This window comes from Alnus glutinosa, chromosome 3, assembly GCF_958979055.1.
Source record: "Alnus glutinosa chromosome 3, dhAlnGlut1.1, whole genome shotgun sequence".
In the NCBI taxonomy this organism is placed as follows: domain Eukaryota; kingdom Viridiplantae; phylum Streptophyta; class Magnoliopsida; order Fagales; family Betulaceae; genus Alnus; species Alnus glutinosa.
In genome coordinates, this window is record NC_084888.1 from 30,067,925 (window position 1) to 30,087,082 (window position 19,158).

Consider the following 19,158-nt stretch of genomic DNA (forward strand, 5'->3'; position numbering starts at 1 on the left):
CAAAAACAGGTTCTGCTTTGGAGTGAGATTTTTTTTTTTTTTTTTTTTTTTTTTGAATAAAAAAAAAAAGGAATAACAATACAAAAAGAAAAGACATCTAAGGGGAAAGGAGATTTTTTTTTTTTTTTTTTTTTTGGTCAATAATACACAAAATTTATGGTGAGGAGATCTGCAAAATAATGACTATCAAGAGAAAAATGAAATATAAGAGAACAAAAAAAAAATTTCACAAGACCATTAGATGAAACACTGGCGTTAGCCTATAGCTCTGATACCATGAAAGAAAATACGATAGGATGGAAAACTTAAAGACAAATAGTAGAATAATAGAATAAAGACAAAAGAATTTTATGTAAGAAAGAGAAAGAAAGAGAGAGAGGAAGAGAGAAAGCGGAAGCGTATAATAGACTACATTGTGCTTCTTTATTGCTTAATTGTTTACAATATAGAGGTCCCTATTTATAGGGTGTAAAGTAAATACAAATATGGTAATCAAATTCTCATCAAATATAGTAATTAAATCCCCATAATTTGATTACAACACACCATCAATGTAGAATATTACAATATCAATCAAATATGGAATATATGGAAAGTATATTATACTTTCCATATATTCTAGCCCTTCATATCTTCTAACACATGGAGACCTCCATCAATGTGAAGATTAATCATTATTGAAGCATCAATGCAAGACATGTCTGCTGAAAACGAAAAGTTGAACGTGAACAGTGATCAGCCAAATGAAGTGCACCCACCTCGTCAAATGAAAAGTCATCAGCCAGGTGCTATGAATTTACCTTGACATCCAGAATAGCCAACCATCTTCAGTTCTTGGTTCTCTGAGTTTTCAATGATTTCAATGTTTGTATTTAATTTATTCTTCTTCCAATATTCTGTGATGTAATTATAAATAAGAGTAGCCAACACCCAAAAGATCATTGAGGTGAATTATCACATTCAATCCTTTGTCTTTTTATGGTATCAAAGCATATTAAGACCATCGTCTATATCCATGGCCTCCAATTCATCTTCCCAAACTCAATCCCATACTCATTCAAGTTCTCCTAATAATCCAGTTGCTGTCACTGTTCCTCTCTCTAATATCAATCCCAATTTTCAAATCAAGTTAACCCGTGACAACTATCCCTCATGGCGTTCCCAGCTGCTTCCTTATTTTCAAGGCCATAATATAGATGGCTATTTAGATGGAACCACCCCCTGCCCACCAAAGGTGATTACCTCTATCACAGATGATGCCTCTTCTTCAACTCTCATTGAAAATCCAGCCTATATGGCTTGGTATCAGCAAGACAAACTTATTCTCAGTGTGTTAATATCCACACTTTCTGAACCCATTCTTACTCATGTGGTTTCTCATGAAACCTCTCGGGATGTCTGGCTTACTTTAGAAAAAATATTTTCCTCCCAATCAAAAGCCAAGATTATGCAGTCAAGATATCAACTAGCTACCCTAAAAAAGAATGCTCTCTCTGTTTCTGCCTAAAATCTTGCCCACACTCTTGCTGCCAGCAATGAAGCACTTCGAGAGACAGAACTTGTTTCCTACATTTTGGCTGGGCTAGGCACTGAATATGATCCACTTGTTACATCTATTACAACACGTCTTGAACCTGTTTCCCTGGATGAGTTATATAGTTTACTTTTAACTCATGAGCAACGTCTTGAACTTGCCAATAGTGTCATTGATCTCTCACAATCTAGCATCAATATGGCTCAACGTCAGAACTCCAATTATTCCAAAAATCATCGCAGCAATTCTGGTCCTCCAGCAGGTCGTGGTCGTGGCAGAGGACGTGGAAGAGGCTCATCCTCTACGTTTTCCTTCAACTCATCAAATCGTCCACATTGCCAAGTCTGTCACAAGCCAGGCCATACAGCAGCAAAATGCTACCATCGGTTTGATCACTCCTATCAAGGTGACAGTTATCCTCCAGCAGCCTATCTCACATCACCCTCCTCCTCTCCTGATATGAATTGGTACCCAGATACTGGGTCTACCAATCACCTCACTAATGATCTAGCAAAGCTGAATGTCCGATCTGATGAATACTCTAGCAATGAGGTGATTCGTGTAGGAAATGGCCAAGGTTTGAAAATCTTACACACGGGTTTGGGAAATTTATCTACCCCTTCTCGCAATTTTCAATTATCCTCACTGTTAAATGTCCCTGAAATTCAAAAGAATCTTATTTCTGTTTATCAATTTACTCATGAGAACAATGTGTTTATTGAATTTCATCCCTCCTGTTTTCGTGTCAAGGATATTCGCACGAGGAGATTGCTCCTTCAAGGCCCGAGTAGGGGTGGCCTATATCCGTGGCCAATAAATAAGCCCATGTCCTCCAATCTTACTGCACTTATTGGTGAGCGAGTTTCGGTGGATCAATGGCATCATCGTCTTGGTCATCCTGCACTTAGAATCGTTCGTCGTGTTATCTCCAGTCATTATCTTCCAGTCTCATCAAATAAGCCTTCGGCAGTGTGTTCCTCATGTCAACAAGGCAAATCTCATCGCCTTCACTTTGGTCCATCACCATCTGTTTCTCATGGTCCTTTGGAACTTTTATTTTTAGATGTATGGGGCCCAGCCCCCTTGTTATCCAATGCTAATAAACGATTCTATTTATGTGTGGTTGATGATTTTAGTCGCTACTCTTGGTTGTTTCCCTTAACAACTAAATCTGATGTTTCCTCTGTCTTTTCTCGTTTTAAACTTCTTGTTGAAAATTACTTCAATTGTCGAATCAAAAGTGTTCAAACTGATGGCGGTGGAGAATTTATTCCTCTCCAACGTATGCTTGCTACACATGGCATCTCCTACCGTCAAACATGTCCTTATACTCACCATCAAAATGGAAGTGTTGAACTGAAGCACCGTCACATTGTTGACACAAGTTTGGCTCTTCTTTCTCATTCTCATGTGCCTTTTCAATTTTGGGATGATGCTTTTGACACTGCATGCTGCTTAATTAATAGGCTTCCATCTTCCAACAATCCCTCTAAATCTCCTTTTGAAATTCTTTTCCAAAAGAGCCCTAACTATAACATTCTTAAGATTTTTGGTTGTGAGTGTTGGCCTCTCCTAAGGCCTTACAATTCTCACAAATTTTCCTTCCGCTCTCAATCCTATGTTTTTCTTGGCTACAGCAAGCCACATTCAGGGTACAAATGTCTCAACATCTCAACTGGTCGTGTCTATATAGCCACACATGTTATTTTTAACGAATCTGTTTTTCCTTTTCAGCACCAGCTCACAAATTCTCCAGCCCTCCCACACCATACAACCAGCCTTCTACCTCATGAAATTCTCCTTACACAGTCCACATCTACTCCCCATTCTCTTGAGGCCTTTCCAGCATACACGCAACATTTAGTCAGCTCTTTGACGCGATACCCGCAGTTTCTTTGCCACTCCACCTACTAATGCCACTCCTCCTGCTGATTCCTCTGCAACTCCAAATATTTCGACTCCCTCAGATTTGCCCCATCCCTTACCCTCCCCTGTCCCATAGTCTCCTGCTTCCACAACAGATCACTCAAGTAATAATCTATCTTCAACAGTCGCTCTTGCACAACCCAACAACCCATCCCTTCCACCTCGTACTCATACCATGCAAACCCGATCTCAGCATCATATTTCCAAACCCAAAGTGTTCACCGATGGCACAATTCGCTATCCATTACCCAGAGTCCTTACCACTGAACTTTCTTGCTCAAAAAAAGAACCCACCTCCTTCACCTCAGCTGTCAAGGATGCTGTTTGGCGACAAGCCATGTCAGAAGAATTTAATGCTCTCCTTCACAATGGGACATGGTCCTTGGTTCCCTATCATCCCTCAATGAATGTGGTTGGCTCCAAATGGATATTCAAAATTAAAAGAAAAGCTGATGGCAGTGTAGAACGATATAAGGCCCGTCTTGTTGCCAAGGGCTTTCATCAACAACTTGGCATTGATTTTGAAGAAACATTTAGTCCGGTGGTTAAACCCATCGCTATTCGGACTGTGCTCTCTTTGGCGGTTTCATCTGGCTGGCCACTTCGCCAATTCGATGTAAGTAATGCCTTTCTCCATGGTCACCTATCTGAAACAGTTTACATGGCCCAACCACCAGGCTTCTCTCATCCCCAGCATCCTCATGCAGTCTGCAAGCTTCAAAAGGCCATTTATGGCCTAAAACAAGCACCTCGCGCTTGGTTCTCCCGATTGAGTACAAGACTTCTTGAACTTGGTTTCCATGGGTCCAAAAAGGACAGTTCGTTATTCATTTTTAATTCTGCTGACATTCGGATTTTTGCTCTCATTTATGTTGATGACATTATACTTACTGGCTCAAGCAATAATGTGTTATCTCAGCTTATTGCCACATTGTCCCATGATTTTCCTATCAAAGATTTGGGAAACTTGAACTTCTTTCTTGGTGTTGAGGTTATTCGCCAAGCTAAAGGCCTACTTCTCTCACAACAGAGATACATTTCTGATCTTTTGCACCGCACAAAAATGACTCACGCCAAACCAGTCCACTCTCCAATGTCTTCATCCACTTCTCTTAGCAAATTCAGGGGACCTTCATTTTCTGATAAAACCTTGTACAGAAGCACAGTGGGAGCTCTTCAGTATCTCTCTTTCACAAGACCAGACATTGCCTTTGCTGTCAATAAAGTGGCTCAATTCATGCATGATCCTCGGAATGATCATTGGTCTGCGGTTAAACGAATTCTTCGATACTTAAAACACTCAATCACTTATGGGTTATTCATTTCCAAATGCTCCTCCATGCATCTTAGTGCTTTTTCTGATGCTAATTGGGCTGGTTGCCCTGATGACAGAAAGTCTACCTCTGGTTATTGCATCTATCTTGGCAACAATTTAATCTCTTGGAGCTCAAAAAAAAACCAACGGTCTCTCGATCTAGTACTGAATCCGAGTACAAAGCCTTCGCTAATGCATCTGCTGAACTATTGTGGGTACAATATCTTCTTCATGACCTTGGGATTTTTCTGCCTTCAGCTCCCACTCTTTACTGTGATAATATTGGTGCCACCTATTTGTCCTCTAACCCAGTTTATCATGCTCGCACGAAACATATCGAAATTGATTACCATTTTGTTCGTGATCGTGTTGCCAAGAAAACTCTTCAAGTTAGATTTATGTCCAGCAAAGACCAAATTGCCGATATACTCACAAAGCCTCTCCCAACAGTGCGCTTCTGCTTATTACGGAACAATCTCAACGTTGCACCTCCAACGTTGCGATTGCGGGGGGCTATTGAAGCATCAATGTAAGACATGTCTGCTGAAAATGAAAAGTTGAACGTGAACATTGATCAGCCAAATGAAGTGCACCCACCTCGTCAAATGAAAAGTCCTCAGCCAAATGAAGTGCACCCACCTCGTCAAATGAAAAGTCATCAGCCAGGTGCTATGAATTTACCTCGACATCCAGAATAGCCAACCATCTTCAGTTCTTGGTTCTCTAAGTTTTTCAATGATTTCAATGTTTGTATTTAATTTATTCTTCTTCCAATATTCTGTGATGTAATTATAAATAAGAGTAGCCAACACCCAAAAGATCATTGAGGTGAATTATCACATTCAATCCTGTCTTTTTAATCATTGTCCTGTAATTGACTATTTTCTTATCATCGCTTAATTCAAACACAAAACACCCCAGCAGGACTACTGAAAAGATCTTCAACTGCCGATATGCAAACTCCTTTCCCAGACAAATTCGCGGGCCACCCTGTTAACACCATTAGAGACTTGAAGAGCTCTTAAAAAGCTTGAAGCATGATATATATATAGCTAGGAGTTTGAAATGTCAGAGAAAACATCTATTAACTAACCTGGAATGCAGTAAACTTGAAAGGGCTTTCTTGTCGGAATACACCATCCTCATCAAGCCATCTCTCTGGTCGAAATTCTTCTGCATCATCACCCCAGATGAATCTCATCCTGCCCATTGCGTATGGTTGGTAAGCCACCATATCTCCTTTCTTCACGCTAAAACCGTCTGGGAGAATATCCTCAGAAAAGCAAATCTTTCCATCCTGTACACAAAGAATTGATGAAGATAATGTAAAAAGCTGGAACCATAATGGTAATTGGTAACATGCTATTGTTGCCTTTCCTCTCAGAATTAGATTTAGAAGTAGTGGTAAGCATTAGGCTTAGGGGGGTCTCGGATACATGTTTTGGACTTTGTTGTACATATTGGTGGTTTTTATTTGTAAGATAAATTCAATTACTTACCAGAAAGGAGAAATGAAGGGAAACTCTTGGGATCAACTGAAGGGGAAGAATCCATAGTAACACGACAAAAGTATGTTACAAATTAGTCAATTACACTATATAGGAATTTGTAAGCATAACTTGTATTTCAGGATTTGGCTATGCATTGAAAAAACTATAGCACATGTGCTGTAATTTTTTCAACGGTACAGATTTAATTTTAAGTTTTTCACGAGAAAGAAAGAATTAAATTAAATATGAACTGTTAGGTGCTGTAGTTTTTTTTACCGTACCTAAGACAAATCCAGTATTTCATCCCATTATTTGGATGCCAAAGTCTTTTCGGATTTCAAGAACTTTGTCAGCCCTTTCCTGTTAATTATCCACACATGGGTTTCAAGGAGGAAATTTGTTAATGAAAAATTGCTTACAGACAATATTTTCCATACCACAGGAAGCGGGGGGTAAAGTCTGATAGTTTCAGTTATAGCTGCATGGAGATACTGCATCTTTTCCAGAACTTCTTCACTCATACTGGCTGCAAACTCAGCAAAATTATCTATTTCTTTTGTGTTGGTTGCTTCCTTCACTTCTACTGCGACCTTGTCTTGCACAGTAGGATGCCTACAGAGCATGTAAATGAGCCAGGAAAGAGTAGTTGCTGTTGTGTCTTTGCCAGCAATTATGAAATTGAGAACAATATCTCGTAAATATCCTTTACTTATCTCTCTTCCTTGCAAAAACCTTGATAAAATGTCTTCTTCCTTCATCTGCTAATGAACTGAGACATTAAGATTATGCCTCTACCCTCAATCCCATATTGAAGATTTTAGGTAGTGTGCTTACAGCTGAATCATCATGTGTGTTGGTACAGTTTCCGGTATGATGTGAATCTGCACGTTCCTTTGATGTTCTTCACGCTTCTCAATAACTCTGCAAAACAACAAAACCTAGGGACCCTTCCGGGGGTCCCGCTCCGATGCCTAAGTTAGCTTCTGTGGGGGAAATAATGCTTTGTGCATAAAATTGAGTCTTCGTTTATACCTGGGGTATGGGCCTATTTATAGGCATAGAGGTGGAGTCAAATCTGGATTAGGACTCCTGCTCCTTGTTGATCTAGAACTGCTGTCCGAGTTCTAATTGGACTTCAATCCTTTACTAGACTTCTAATTGGATATCTTCTTAGACTTCCAATCTGATATCTTCTTAGACTTCTGATCTGATATCTTTTTAGACTTCTGATCTGATATCTTCTTAGACCTCTGATATGATCATTATTCTTATCTGTTTGGACCTTATTAGACTTTTGAATCTCCTCTTTGGATCGGGTTGAGTGGGATTTATCCCCAACAATGTGAATCATGCATTTGCTGAATCTTAGTATGGATTAGCTTATATACAAAATTGTCAATTACTTTGATATTTTTCTTCAGTGCTGCTTCTAATCCAATATTCAGAAACCTCTTCATCCTCCGAAAGATATCAACATATCTCCAAAGGATTAATGCACTAGAATCATCGAAAGCTTTGACAAAATCGGCGCATTCTTCACTTGATCCACACATGCTGTCTAGTTCTACTCCAAATGCAACCTTAAAAATTGAATCCAAGGTTGATTTCATAAAGAGATCCTGCAGTCATTATAGGGGTTACTTCCTCTGCAAAATCAGATGGGCTCATCATGGGCTACATTTTCAATTCTTGAGTAGAGCAAACTCACCTGAATATCAATTGTCTCGTTGGAAACAGTGGCTTCAGACAATATATGAGCAAGCCTTGCCACATTCTTTTGGTAGATTATGCTGCTGAAGTTCCTCAATACCTTTGTAGAGAACTCATAACTTGATACTTTTCTCTGTTGGCGCCACTTGTCACCATCAACTGCAAAAATCCCATCACCTAGTAAATCCTTCAGACTGCTGTTATGGTACCAACCCTGCACAAAGTTTGAAAAAGAGTTGAAAATTATATTCGTTCCTCTTTTAGGTAGTTTGGGAGGACATGATAATCTAGTAGTAGTTTGAGGGGGTACGTGGACTGTACCATGAAAAAAGCAACTTAAGTTATGGTTATTATGAAAAATCTAGCTGTCAAATTTTCATTGTGATAAGCAGAATCATCTTTACTTATTTTTACGTATATAGATAAGTATTTACATGTACGTTTTCCACTTCATTGATACACTTTTCTATTTTTCTTGTCAGCAAGTCATGCAGACTCTGGATCAGGCTATACCTTGCCATAATTTTCGAAGTTTGTTTTCAGTATATACTCAACATTTGCTGGGTCTGTTGTATAAATCTCACTCCTAAAAAGGCTGAGCAGCCTGTAGGTCTTGTACTTCCCAGCAAGATCAGTCATATAGTGCTGCAACCTATGAAAATTCAGAAGCTGGTTAAATATGGTGCCACCAATTGGATGAAACTTCTTCTTCCTATGCTTTTGCTGCAATTCCCTAAAGAGGATAAGGACAAAGAGAAGAGCTGGGATAAGAGCTATAGAACAACTGGATATGGGGTTGGAAAGGAAATCCATGGAAGCTATATTGTATAATGAAGAAGGGCTGAATTATATAGAGGAAACTGGTGTCAGTTCATTTATTGGACTATTCATGGCTGGAGTGATTCGCTGGCCGGATGGAAGGAAAAAGGACAAAAGACCTTGGGGTTTATGAATTTGAGCTCCAATATAAGCACCATCTTCTATGTTCAAAGAGGAGAGAAGACAAAATATATGATTGCTAGATTCATGTAAAAAAAGACTTCAATTCAAGTCTTTGGTGTGGCCTTTTCGATGCACTTCTATGTGTTGAAATCAACCCTCCTTTAGTCTTGCTGAATCTGATTTAAACAATGATCATGACAAACCTCATGAAAGGTCCCAGTTAATCACACACATACTTCCTTTTGCCTCAATTCAATCATTGCACATATGGAATTCACTCTTTTCTTTTCTTTTTTCCTTTTTTTTTGGTCCTGGCCGGCACATACTGAATTTCACTCAAATCTTCAAGCAATTATCTTGATACGTCCGAGAACAACAAGAAGTAAATAGAAAGATCAAGCCCCTTTCGAGTAGGAGAGACAATAATTGTTTGATAAAAATCTTGTACATCTTTTTTTATTGATCAATATCATCAGTGACAGGTTTAAGGGGGGGCTGGGGTGGCCATGGCCCCCCTCAATTCAAAAAAAGAAAAAAGAAAAAATTAGATAAAAAATAAAAATTTTAGCCAAGTGGATAAAAGTTTCTGTCTCCGTTCCTTATCGATAGTCCTTCAATAAGCAAAGGTAGAACTCTAATCCCAACTTAACTAATACATCCAAATGATAAGAGATAAAAGTCTTAAACTAAATACTATCAAGAGTAAATGGTCTTTAATTAAATATACTACAATAGGATCATAATTCGTAAATTGATAAGATTATTTTAACATCTGAAAATTGAAATCCTAGTCTTAAATAAACTAATCCTAATTAATTGGAATTATATTATAACATATCTCACCCTAAATATATTCCTAACATATCTCGTCAAAAGGTAATTAAGCAACTCAGACTAGAAAGGCTAGCTTCGATCAACTAATCTAATTAGAGAAAGGAAGTAAATTTTTCAAAAAATTCATACAGGTCCCTTAAGTGATGACACCATGGCATGGTATATATCAACAATATTTTATGTGATGGTGAGCCTCAGTAAGATGTTGAAGGCAGTTATTACAGTTAATCTTGTTATCATCAGCCACATAGTAGTCCACAAGCATATTAGATTTCCATGGCGGGGCAAGAAAACAAAAAGGAATTACCCCTTTTAAGAAAGAGCATCACATTTCTCTCAAGAGAGTGTGGTGGACTAAATTTTATCGTTTATTACATGAAAACGACACCGTTAAGAGGTATTCAAGAGAATGAAAGCCCACTAACGGCAGTCTAGGTTCTTGAGGCATACAGTGAGCGTTTTCTTAAGTTGGAGCCCATGATGAATGGCTGACAAGGATGGTGGCCACTTGAAAGGTTTTGCGGCGGCAGTGGAAGGCAAGAAAAAAAATTGGGTCATGGAGTTGGACCGGTGGGTAGGGTTTTAAACCCGCTAAGGCCCATTACAAAAATATGCGGGCTGATCGAAACGTAATCTAGGCCTACTACGAGCCCAGTCTGATTGACCCAAGAAGAATTTGTTTGGATCATTTCGGTGGGCTTGCCCATTTGGGCCAATTCAAGCCATGTGGACCTGTCAGAATCCATGGGTGGTAGGCGTACTGTTATTTTTAATAGTGGGAGTGTACCATTGAGGGAGAATGTAACACTATAGAATGACTCTCAAATTTGTGATTAAATATAAGATCTTTAATGAGTAGCGTGGTAACAATATATAATTTATTCTTTCATCACTCAGAAATTAAAAGGGAATTTTTTATATGTGCTCTGCTAGAAGTGTTGAACACACAAACATACACACACACATATATATATATATTTGAATGCTAGTAAAGTGTACATGATAGAATGTATAGGTCTATCTCATGTCATTAGTGAGTTGCCTTAGTATATATATATATATTTGAATGCTAGTAAAGCGTACATGATAGAATGTATAGGTCTATCTCATGTCATTAGTGAGTTGCCTTAGTATAACCATCCATCACACATCTTGAAACTTTTCTTAAAGAAGTTGGATAGTTTATTCTTATAGGAGAATTAGATGGTGGTCTTTGTGATGTTTGGGACCCGAAGTACAAAGAGCGCAGAAATTGTAGCTTGTACATTTTCACGCGGCAAAAAACAACCATCTATACAAAGATACTCAATATATTTAGTATTTATTGTTAATGATTTTACTATAAAAATGGGTTCTTAAAGATACCTAATATACCCACTATCAAGTATTGTCATTCTTTGCACATTACATTAGATTTTTCCCCTTTAAGAAATTTGTATTTTAAATACAAGCCTTTAAACACTGAATAGTTTTGAATATAAAGAAACTGTATAAACATGAAATTCTCAAGCTTTTTTTTTTTTATATAAGTGAAATTCTCAAGCTTTTACTTCCATGCTCATATGATACCTAGCTAATTGGCTAATGCTTGGGAGAAGCATTTTTTCTGGAATTCATCCGGAAAAAATGCTTCTCCATGGCATACTTCTAATTATTATAATTACAAGTGTGCCATGGAGAAGCACTTTTCATGAATGAATTCCGGAAAGAATGCTTCTCCGTAGCACTGCTCTAGCTAATTTCCATTTCTGTGGACGGCACGAACTTCAAGACCTCCATCTATGTGAAGATTGATCATTGTCCTGTAATTGACAATTTTGTTCTCGTTACTCATTTTGAACTGAAAACAGCCCAACATGACAGCTGAGAAGATCTTCATCTCCCTGTAGGCAAACTCCTTTCCTAGACAAATTCGCGGGCCTGCCTGTGAACCAGAAGAAATTTGATCTTAGATTCTTTGACAAGAAGATTAACGCTTTCTGCAAAAGAAGTGAATTTGCATAAAAGGGCAATTTGTACAATATAGTTTTTTCTTTTACTTGTTTATGGTAGCATCTTTTGTTGCTTTAAAGACATTTAAATGTTATCCAAAACATTTAGACACATGAATGGTCAACGTGAGCTTGAAGCATAAATTAATTGAAATGCAAAATGTCTCAATAGAATTTATGCTAACCTGGAAAGCTGTAAACTTGAAAGGGCTCTCAGGCTGGAAAATTCCATCCTTATCGAGCCATCTCTCTGGTCTGAATTCCTCTGCATCATCACCCCATATGAACTTCATCCTGCCCATTGCATAAGGTTGATAAGATACCATATCTCCTTTGTTCACACTGTATCCATCTGGCAGAGTATCATCAGAAAAGCAGATCTTTGGATCCTGTAAGCAAAGATGTTTAAGGTTTGGAATTAAGTTAGGCATGGAGTATGTCAAACTACTGGGAATCTCCTAGGAAGCTGCTGTCGGAAAGTTGGGAAGCTACTGGTAATTAACTGCGCTATTTGTACATAACCACAAAACTTTTAGAGTCGTCATATCAATTCAATGAGACGGGTCTAAAAAAAAAAAGAAATGAGTGGATTCCAGATATTGAAAAACTATTGCAGCAATCACTCTATCAGCCCTCAAATACCGGTCCCAAAGAGAAAATGTACTGGAAAAGAGCAGTCATTTAGTATTTATATGCAACCTTGATGCAGTGATGATTCATACAGTTGAAGTTTTCCTTACCACCGGAACTGCAGGATATAGTCTGAGAGTTTCAGTGATCGCCGCATGGAGATAATGCATCTTTTCTAAAGCTTCTTCACTTATACTGGCTGCAAACTCAGCATAGTTTGTGAACTCTTTCTTTTTGGTAGCTTCCTTCACTTCTTTTGCAATTTTTTCTTGCACAGCAGGACGCTTGCAGAGCATGTACATAAACCAAGAAAGTGTGGTTGCTGTTGTGTCTTTGCCAGCTATTACGAAGTTAAGAATTATATCCCTCAAGTATGTTGGGTCATTCTCAGTCACTTGCAGAAACCTTGATAGAATATCTTCTCGTTTCATCTGCATTGCGTATAACAAGAAGTTTATCTCATTCCTGTACAATTAATCAAAAATAAAAACTCTTAGCTAGTATTCACTCACGGAAGATTCATCCTTTGAGTTCTTCATTTGCTCCATCTTGCTGCGTATTAGCTTAAACACGAAATCATTAACGATTTTGGTACTTTTCTTTAAGGAAGCTTCTGATCCAATGTTCAGAAACTTCTTGATTCTCCAGAATATATCAACGTAACGCCAAACGGTCATTGCACTTGAATCATCGAAAGCATTGGCGAAATTCTTGCCTTCTTCATTTGATCCACACATGCTGTCTAATTCGATTCCAAATGCAACTTGGAACAGTGAATCCAGGGTTGATTTCATAAATAGATCCTACATTAATATCTAAAATTGTCAACGTGTAATATCATATGGGATTAGCCTCTTTGTGAATATTGACTTATCCAAACTCACTTGGATTTCTATTATCTGGTTAGAAGTTGCTGCTTCAGACACCATATTAGCAAGTTTTGCTGCATGCTTTCTGAAAATCAAACTGCTAGAGTCCCTTAAAACCTTTGTGGAGAACTCATGGCTTGATATCTTTCTCTGCTGGCGCCACTTGTCACCATCAACTGTGAAAATCCCATCGCCTAGAAGGTCCTTCAGAATGATGTAGTTATACCATCCCTGCATATAGAAGTTCATAATAAGGTATCGAGATGGAAGTAGGGAAAAAGAGACAGAAATTATGTAGTTCAGCCAAAGGCCTAAATCTTTTTTTGATTGATTTGATTGTTTACAACGCTCTTATTTATAGAAATTTACAAGCAATTTGAATAATTTTAAATGTAAACAAATCACATAAATTAGGATAAACAAATCCCTTAATTTAGGCTAAACAAATCACAATTTACCACCCAAAAAAAAAAATAAAAAAATTATATCCTTTATCATGGCCCCTCAAGATGAACAGTTTGTCAGCGAGCATTAACCTTGAACATCGAGCGGCTTTAGAATGGCTATTATCGCCTGAATTCGAACATCAGCTGCTGTGGCAAAAATTTAGACATCGGCGACTTTGGCCAGGACTTTGTCATCTGCGACTCTCGCCGACAACGGTTACTATGGCCAAACCCACTGTTTTACGAAGAGGACACCTTGTGGTTAAAGATGTGGGAGGGATGAAAAACCCCAAGAAAAGAAAAAGGTCATATGGATGAGTTTTTGAGTTCTGATACCATTCACAGTAAAAACCTTAGAAGCTACATCTTTCTATGATCGATTTGATTGTGTCTATAAATTATTTGAATAATTTTAAATGTAAACAAATTAAAGTAAAGGAATCACCATTTATTACAAAGAATTTATATTCTCATCACTGCGCAAGGTTTCAATGAACAAAACTAGAACTAAAATCTTCAATCCCAGAAATTTACTTCATTTCTCGGGCCTTGCCAAAAGTTGGTCTTCAATCCTCAATAAAATAAAATAAAAAAATGACAATAATATATTCAGTGCGTGCGGCAGGTGAGAAGTTAATAGAAAAACATAGGTGGCGCGTGGAGGCGCGTTCCCTGAACCAGCTAGAGATCGATGAGAGGACAAACATACCTTGCCATAATTCTCAAAGTTTGTTTTGAGTATATACTCGACATTTGCCGGGTCGGAGGTGTAAACCTCGTACCTAGAGGGATTGAGGAGCCTGTAGGTCCTGTACTTGCCGGCAAGGTCAGTCATATAGTGGTGCAACCTGTTGAAGTTGAGGAGCTGGTGAAATGAGGTTCCGGCAATAGGGTGGTACTTCTTCTTTCTCTTATCTTTGCTCAATTTCCTAGCTAGGATTTGGATAGCTACAAGGGATGCGATCAGAGCCAAAGCAGTGAAGAACATGGGGTTAGAGAAAAAATCCATGTGGGTCATGAGAGAACTGGCGATTGAAGAGGGAAGCCACTTGTCAATGACCATTTTTACAGAGTTAGATGATTAGGTCCATGTATCGAACTACCTTGAGTTGCAAAGAGTTGTGTGGATTTCCTTGGGAGACACGTGTATGAAATAATTGAGAGTATTTAAAACTAGTTGCCACGTCAACGCTACAACGTTTTTAAATCTTTCTTTATGTGCAAGTGACACATTAAGCACTTGAGAGTGTATAAGAGGGAGTTCATGTTGCATTTTCTTTAATTGGACTTGCATTGATCGCAAATTTTAGTTTGTTAAAAGATAAGTGCTACATATACTTCTAAATATCCACTCTCAAGTACTTATTGTCTAACGTGGTGGTAGTAAAAATTATCATTAGATAAAATAACAAATAAAAGTATATATAACATCCGATTATAATTTTCAGCCATAATAGAAAGTGAGTATTTAATTAAGAGTGAGTACTTAAGAGCATGTGTAGCATTTATATTGTTAAAATGAATTCGACATATAGCATAGAATAATAAACCCAAATGTTGTCGAGTAATTATTGAGTTAATAGGCTTTATACGCTCTTTTTTTTCTTTTTCTTTTTCTTTTTAATTGAGTAAGGAAGGGGTTACAGGAGATGATCATTTCCACACCTTATCCAAAAGGAAAAGGAAGTGGAAAATCCTATAAACGAAAAAATGAGATGGTCTCTCCAATAATAGATCCAAAACAAACCAAAACAATGCATAAGTAATTACAAAGAGTAAGAAATTGGTCAAACAAATGGCCTGATCCTCTCAAAAGGTAACTCAATGCGGTTATAAAAGCAAAAGTAACATAAATTAAAGCGAACCTATTTGAACCCCAACATTACACATAAAAAATAAAAACCAAGATTTTATGCCGCTTGAATAGTATTGTTTTTGGGCAAAAAAAGACACTACTTATTTTAAGTCATTTAAATAGTGTTGGTTGGAAAACAACTTAATAAATAGGGTTTGGACTCCAAATTAGAGTCATTTACTATTTAAACGACTCTAATTAAAGTCGTTTCGGTGCAAACGACATTAATCGTTTGGAGTCATTTGACTAGTGAACGACACCAAATGATTAGTGCAATTTTACTGTTTAAGCGACAACCACTGGAAGGAGGTTAAAGTGGTAGAAGCACTGTTAGAGTCCAAATCCGGGACTGCAGAAGAAAGAGGTATCAACACAAATCCAGTTACAAAAGTCTCCACTAAAGGAACAAATCAATAAAAAGCTAGGAGATAGTAACCCATAAAACACAAAAGCAGCAATAAACAAAACAGGTTGCGAAAAAAACAAAGAAAAACAACTAGAAAATAACAAAAACCCCATAAACAGATACAACAGTGGAAGAGAGCGGTAGAAATGACCACCAGAGGGGCCATGCGCCAGAGCGTGGAGGACACTCTCGGGAGAGTGAGATCCATGTGCCGGTGTGTGGAAGGCATATGGCGACAAGGGAGAAACTAGTGTGAAGCTGGGAGGCTCTAGAGGATGGGGGAGGGGTGTGTGAGGAGGCGGCGCCGGTGGAGACTTACAGATCTAGTTTTTTAAAAACCAAATTCATTAACCTCTACAAGTCCGAAAACCGGTTGGCTGGGTAGAGCGAAAAATGGACGATGGGTAGCACGACGGCGAGCAATGACCCAGGGGCGGTGGCTGAGTTGCAAATGTAGTGTTTGGAGGAAAGAAAAACACAAGAAAAAAAATAAAGAAAAGGAAAACTACAATTTATCCCCTGATGTTTACATCAATTTGCAATCTTGGTACCAATGTTTCGATTGCATCAATTGCACCAATTGCATCCTAGAAAGTTTCAAAAATTTGCAATCCACCCCCTTCCGTCCAATTGTTCCGTCTCAATTGACGGAAACTCAGAAACATGCGCAGCACGTGCGTTTTTAAACAAAAATGGATTGAAATGCCCTTATTAAAAACGCTGCGTTTAGGTTGGTTCTTTACATATACGTCACTGTTGCAAAAGGGTGGGAAAGACGCCATCGTACTCGCTGGAAACAAAGTTAGGCGATTGCAAGAGACCCGGCGAGAGGCGGTGCAGAGGGTGAAGATTGTGCGCTAAAGCCATGCAGAAGCAATGCTATTAACGTTGTTCTCACCGCCTCAAATGTGGCTGTCGAGAAGTTCTGTCTTAGCCTGTGTGGGACTCACGGGTTTGTACCGGGCTCAAAGGCTGGCCACGTTAAGGGCAAGAACTACAGGTTCATTCATCTTTAGGGAGGGAAATGAATGACAAAAGTTGACCATCTTCTTAATTACGTACTTCCTCTTGTATATGGATATGGACTGTCGACCATCTTCTCACCAGAGGACAAGCACAGGGTGCGACACCGTCTTCTCGTTTTTGTTTTTGGGTTGGTAATAAAGGGTTTTGAAATTTGGCGTGCAGAGTGTTCCCATCCAATTGCATCGAATCATCAGTGTCGCTGTCATTCATTGTTGCGTCTAGGCTCTAGCTCTCACTCTTAGCACACCCCATAGATAGATTTTTGTAGATATGGAGTACGTGAGCCCTGAAGGCCTTCGCTTATATGGTCTCTTTGTTTACCTATTCTCTTATGATCTACTTTATTTGTTTTAGATGAGGCAAATTCGAGCAGAGATTGGTGTCGGGCTAAAGCTGACGAGTACTAATCATATATATGAGTAATTCTTCAAATTAATTTTAATTTGTTATGTTTTTAATTAAATTTACTCTGCCTTTCAATTTCTGTTCTGTTGTGTTTGAGATGGGCAACACTAAAGTCATCGCTACAGTATATGGTCCTAGAGAGGTACCCTGTAAGAACCATGAAGAATGGGAGACGAGGCTGGAGATGTCTCTGAGTACGTGAACGTCCATGAAGAATGGGCTCCACGTGGCCTTCAAGTGTTTACATAAAACAAGAGGACAATGCTAAGCCATACGCCAAGTGGCAAAAACAAATATTACAGAATGACAAGAGGTGAAAAAGATGCATTACAGTCTACAGAATGATGATCCAGGATGGTTTCAAACCGGAAGTCTGGCAAGCCGTCAAGTGAGTAATTAGGATCCCCACAAAAATGCATGGCCAAAAATACAGAGTGTAAACTATTATAAATGGAAGAGAACAAAAGATTTTTTTTGCTTTTTTTTTTCTTCACCGGGATACTCTCCTCTGTTCACCTTTGTTTTCATGTTCTAAAACAGAGGTGAATAGAGCTATAAGGAAGCGTCTGAAAATCTCATTAACCTTTTGTTGTACAACAGCAATTTCAACCGGGTTTGTTTACAGTCTGGGGAAAACATTTGTCACCACTCACCAAGTTTTCTCTAATCATTCATACACACTCCGAAACATGTAATCAGTGAATATTCAAGCCATTTAAGGACAACCTTTGTAAAGCATGTCCAGATTGTTCAGTAATATCATGACACTCGCCCAATATAGACAGAACAAGCGGGAAAAAGATGAAGTGAAAAACAAAAACAGAAGGCCAAAATGGAGTTCCATGACAACCACGTATGTGTTGAACATCGGTCTGGTCCGATTCTGCTGAGCTGCCTTGTGCAAAATGGAATCAACTTTTTCCACGTCCCCAGCTCCCAAATAGAGCCTCACTAGCGCATCCCAAGCGAAGGGGCATCATTTCAAACACTAGCTAAACATTATTCATGCCAGTGAAACAGTTTTAGTGCTATTGTGCGCTAAAGCCATGTGTCAAACTAAAGCCATCTGGTTATTCTTCCGACTCGCTCCACTCCACTTATGTATCCATCTCCGATGAAAACAACATCGAGTTGATCTGCTATAGCTTTGAAAATCCTGGCAAATGATTCTCTTTGCCACACACACATACCAGTATATGATCTCCCCAGAAGAAGCTCTACAGTGCACATGTGAACAGAGTGGCCCATGCACTCCAAATCTTTCCTGTACGAACTCCCCGTAGTGTCAACAAGAGACTGAGAGATGAACAGACGTGTGAAGCATGCGTAGGAGCGCATGGCGGTCATCGACGAAGAAGACGACGAGGTGGAGTTGAGTTTTTTGTTTTTTTTTTTGGGAATTTGTGGTCCAGTGCCTTTTTTCAATATAAAATTATTTTGAATGAGAAACGTTGCCGTTTAAATAAGGGTATTTTTGTTAAGTTTAAACCAAAAGATGCACATGCCGCGCACGTGGTGTGATTTCCGTCAATTCAGAAGGAACAATTGGACGGAAAGGGGTGGATTGTAAATTTTTGAAACTTTCTGGGGTGCAATTGACGCAATTGAAACATTGACACCAGAATTGCAAATTGGTGTAAACTTCAGGGGGATAAATTGTAGTTTTTCCAAAAAAAAACAAAAAAAACAAAATGGAAAGGAAGGAGGGAAAAGTTGCCACTGGAGTTGGAGGAAAGACCTTGCTAAGTAGGTGGAGAAGCCTTACTCTAAAGAGAAGGA

At 38.6% G+C, this 19,158-nt stretch overlaps 1 protein-coding gene and 1 pseudogene across 1 annotated transcript; both read right to left on the reverse strand.

The window, feature by feature from the left end:
- Positions 1-618: 618 nt before the first annotated feature.
- LOC133863332 (cytochrome P450 704C1-like) lies at positions 619-8,788 on the reverse strand (annotated as a pseudogene).
- Positions 8,789-11,045: 2,257 nt separating this feature from the next.
- LOC133862935 (cytochrome P450 704C1-like) lies at positions 11,046-14,815 on the reverse strand. The gene is made up of 6 exons (XM_062298861.1): positions 14,397-14,815; positions 13,257-13,472; positions 12,885-13,175; positions 12,483-12,803; positions 11,928-12,131; positions 11,046-11,675 (listed from the first exon to the last, which is right to left on the reverse strand). The coding sequence occupies exons 1-6, from the start codon at positions 14,748-14,750 to the stop codon at positions 11,487-11,489; spliced, it is 1,575 nt and encodes a 524-aa protein (XP_062154845.1). The 5' UTR covers positions 14,751-14,815; the 3' UTR covers positions 11,046-11,486.
- Between the last annotated feature and the right edge of the window lie 4,343 nt (positions 14,816-19,158).

What these genes read in the sequence shown, in the direction of transcription:
- LOC133862935 (XM_062298861.1), bottom strand. Translation starts at nt 14,750, where the DNA reads ATGGTCATTGACAAGTGGCTTCCCTCTTCAATCGCCAGTTCTCTCATG. An exon ending in ACTTTGAGAATTATGGCAAG is followed by an intron (nt 13,473 to 14,396) that starts GTATGTTTGTCC and finishes TTCTATATGCAG; the next exon opens with GGATGGTATAACTACATCAT. An exon ending in TATATCCTGCAGTTCCGGTG is followed by an intron (nt 12,132 to 12,482) that starts GTAAGGAAAACT and finishes CTTTGCTTACAG; the next exon opens with GATCCAAAGATCTGCTTTTC.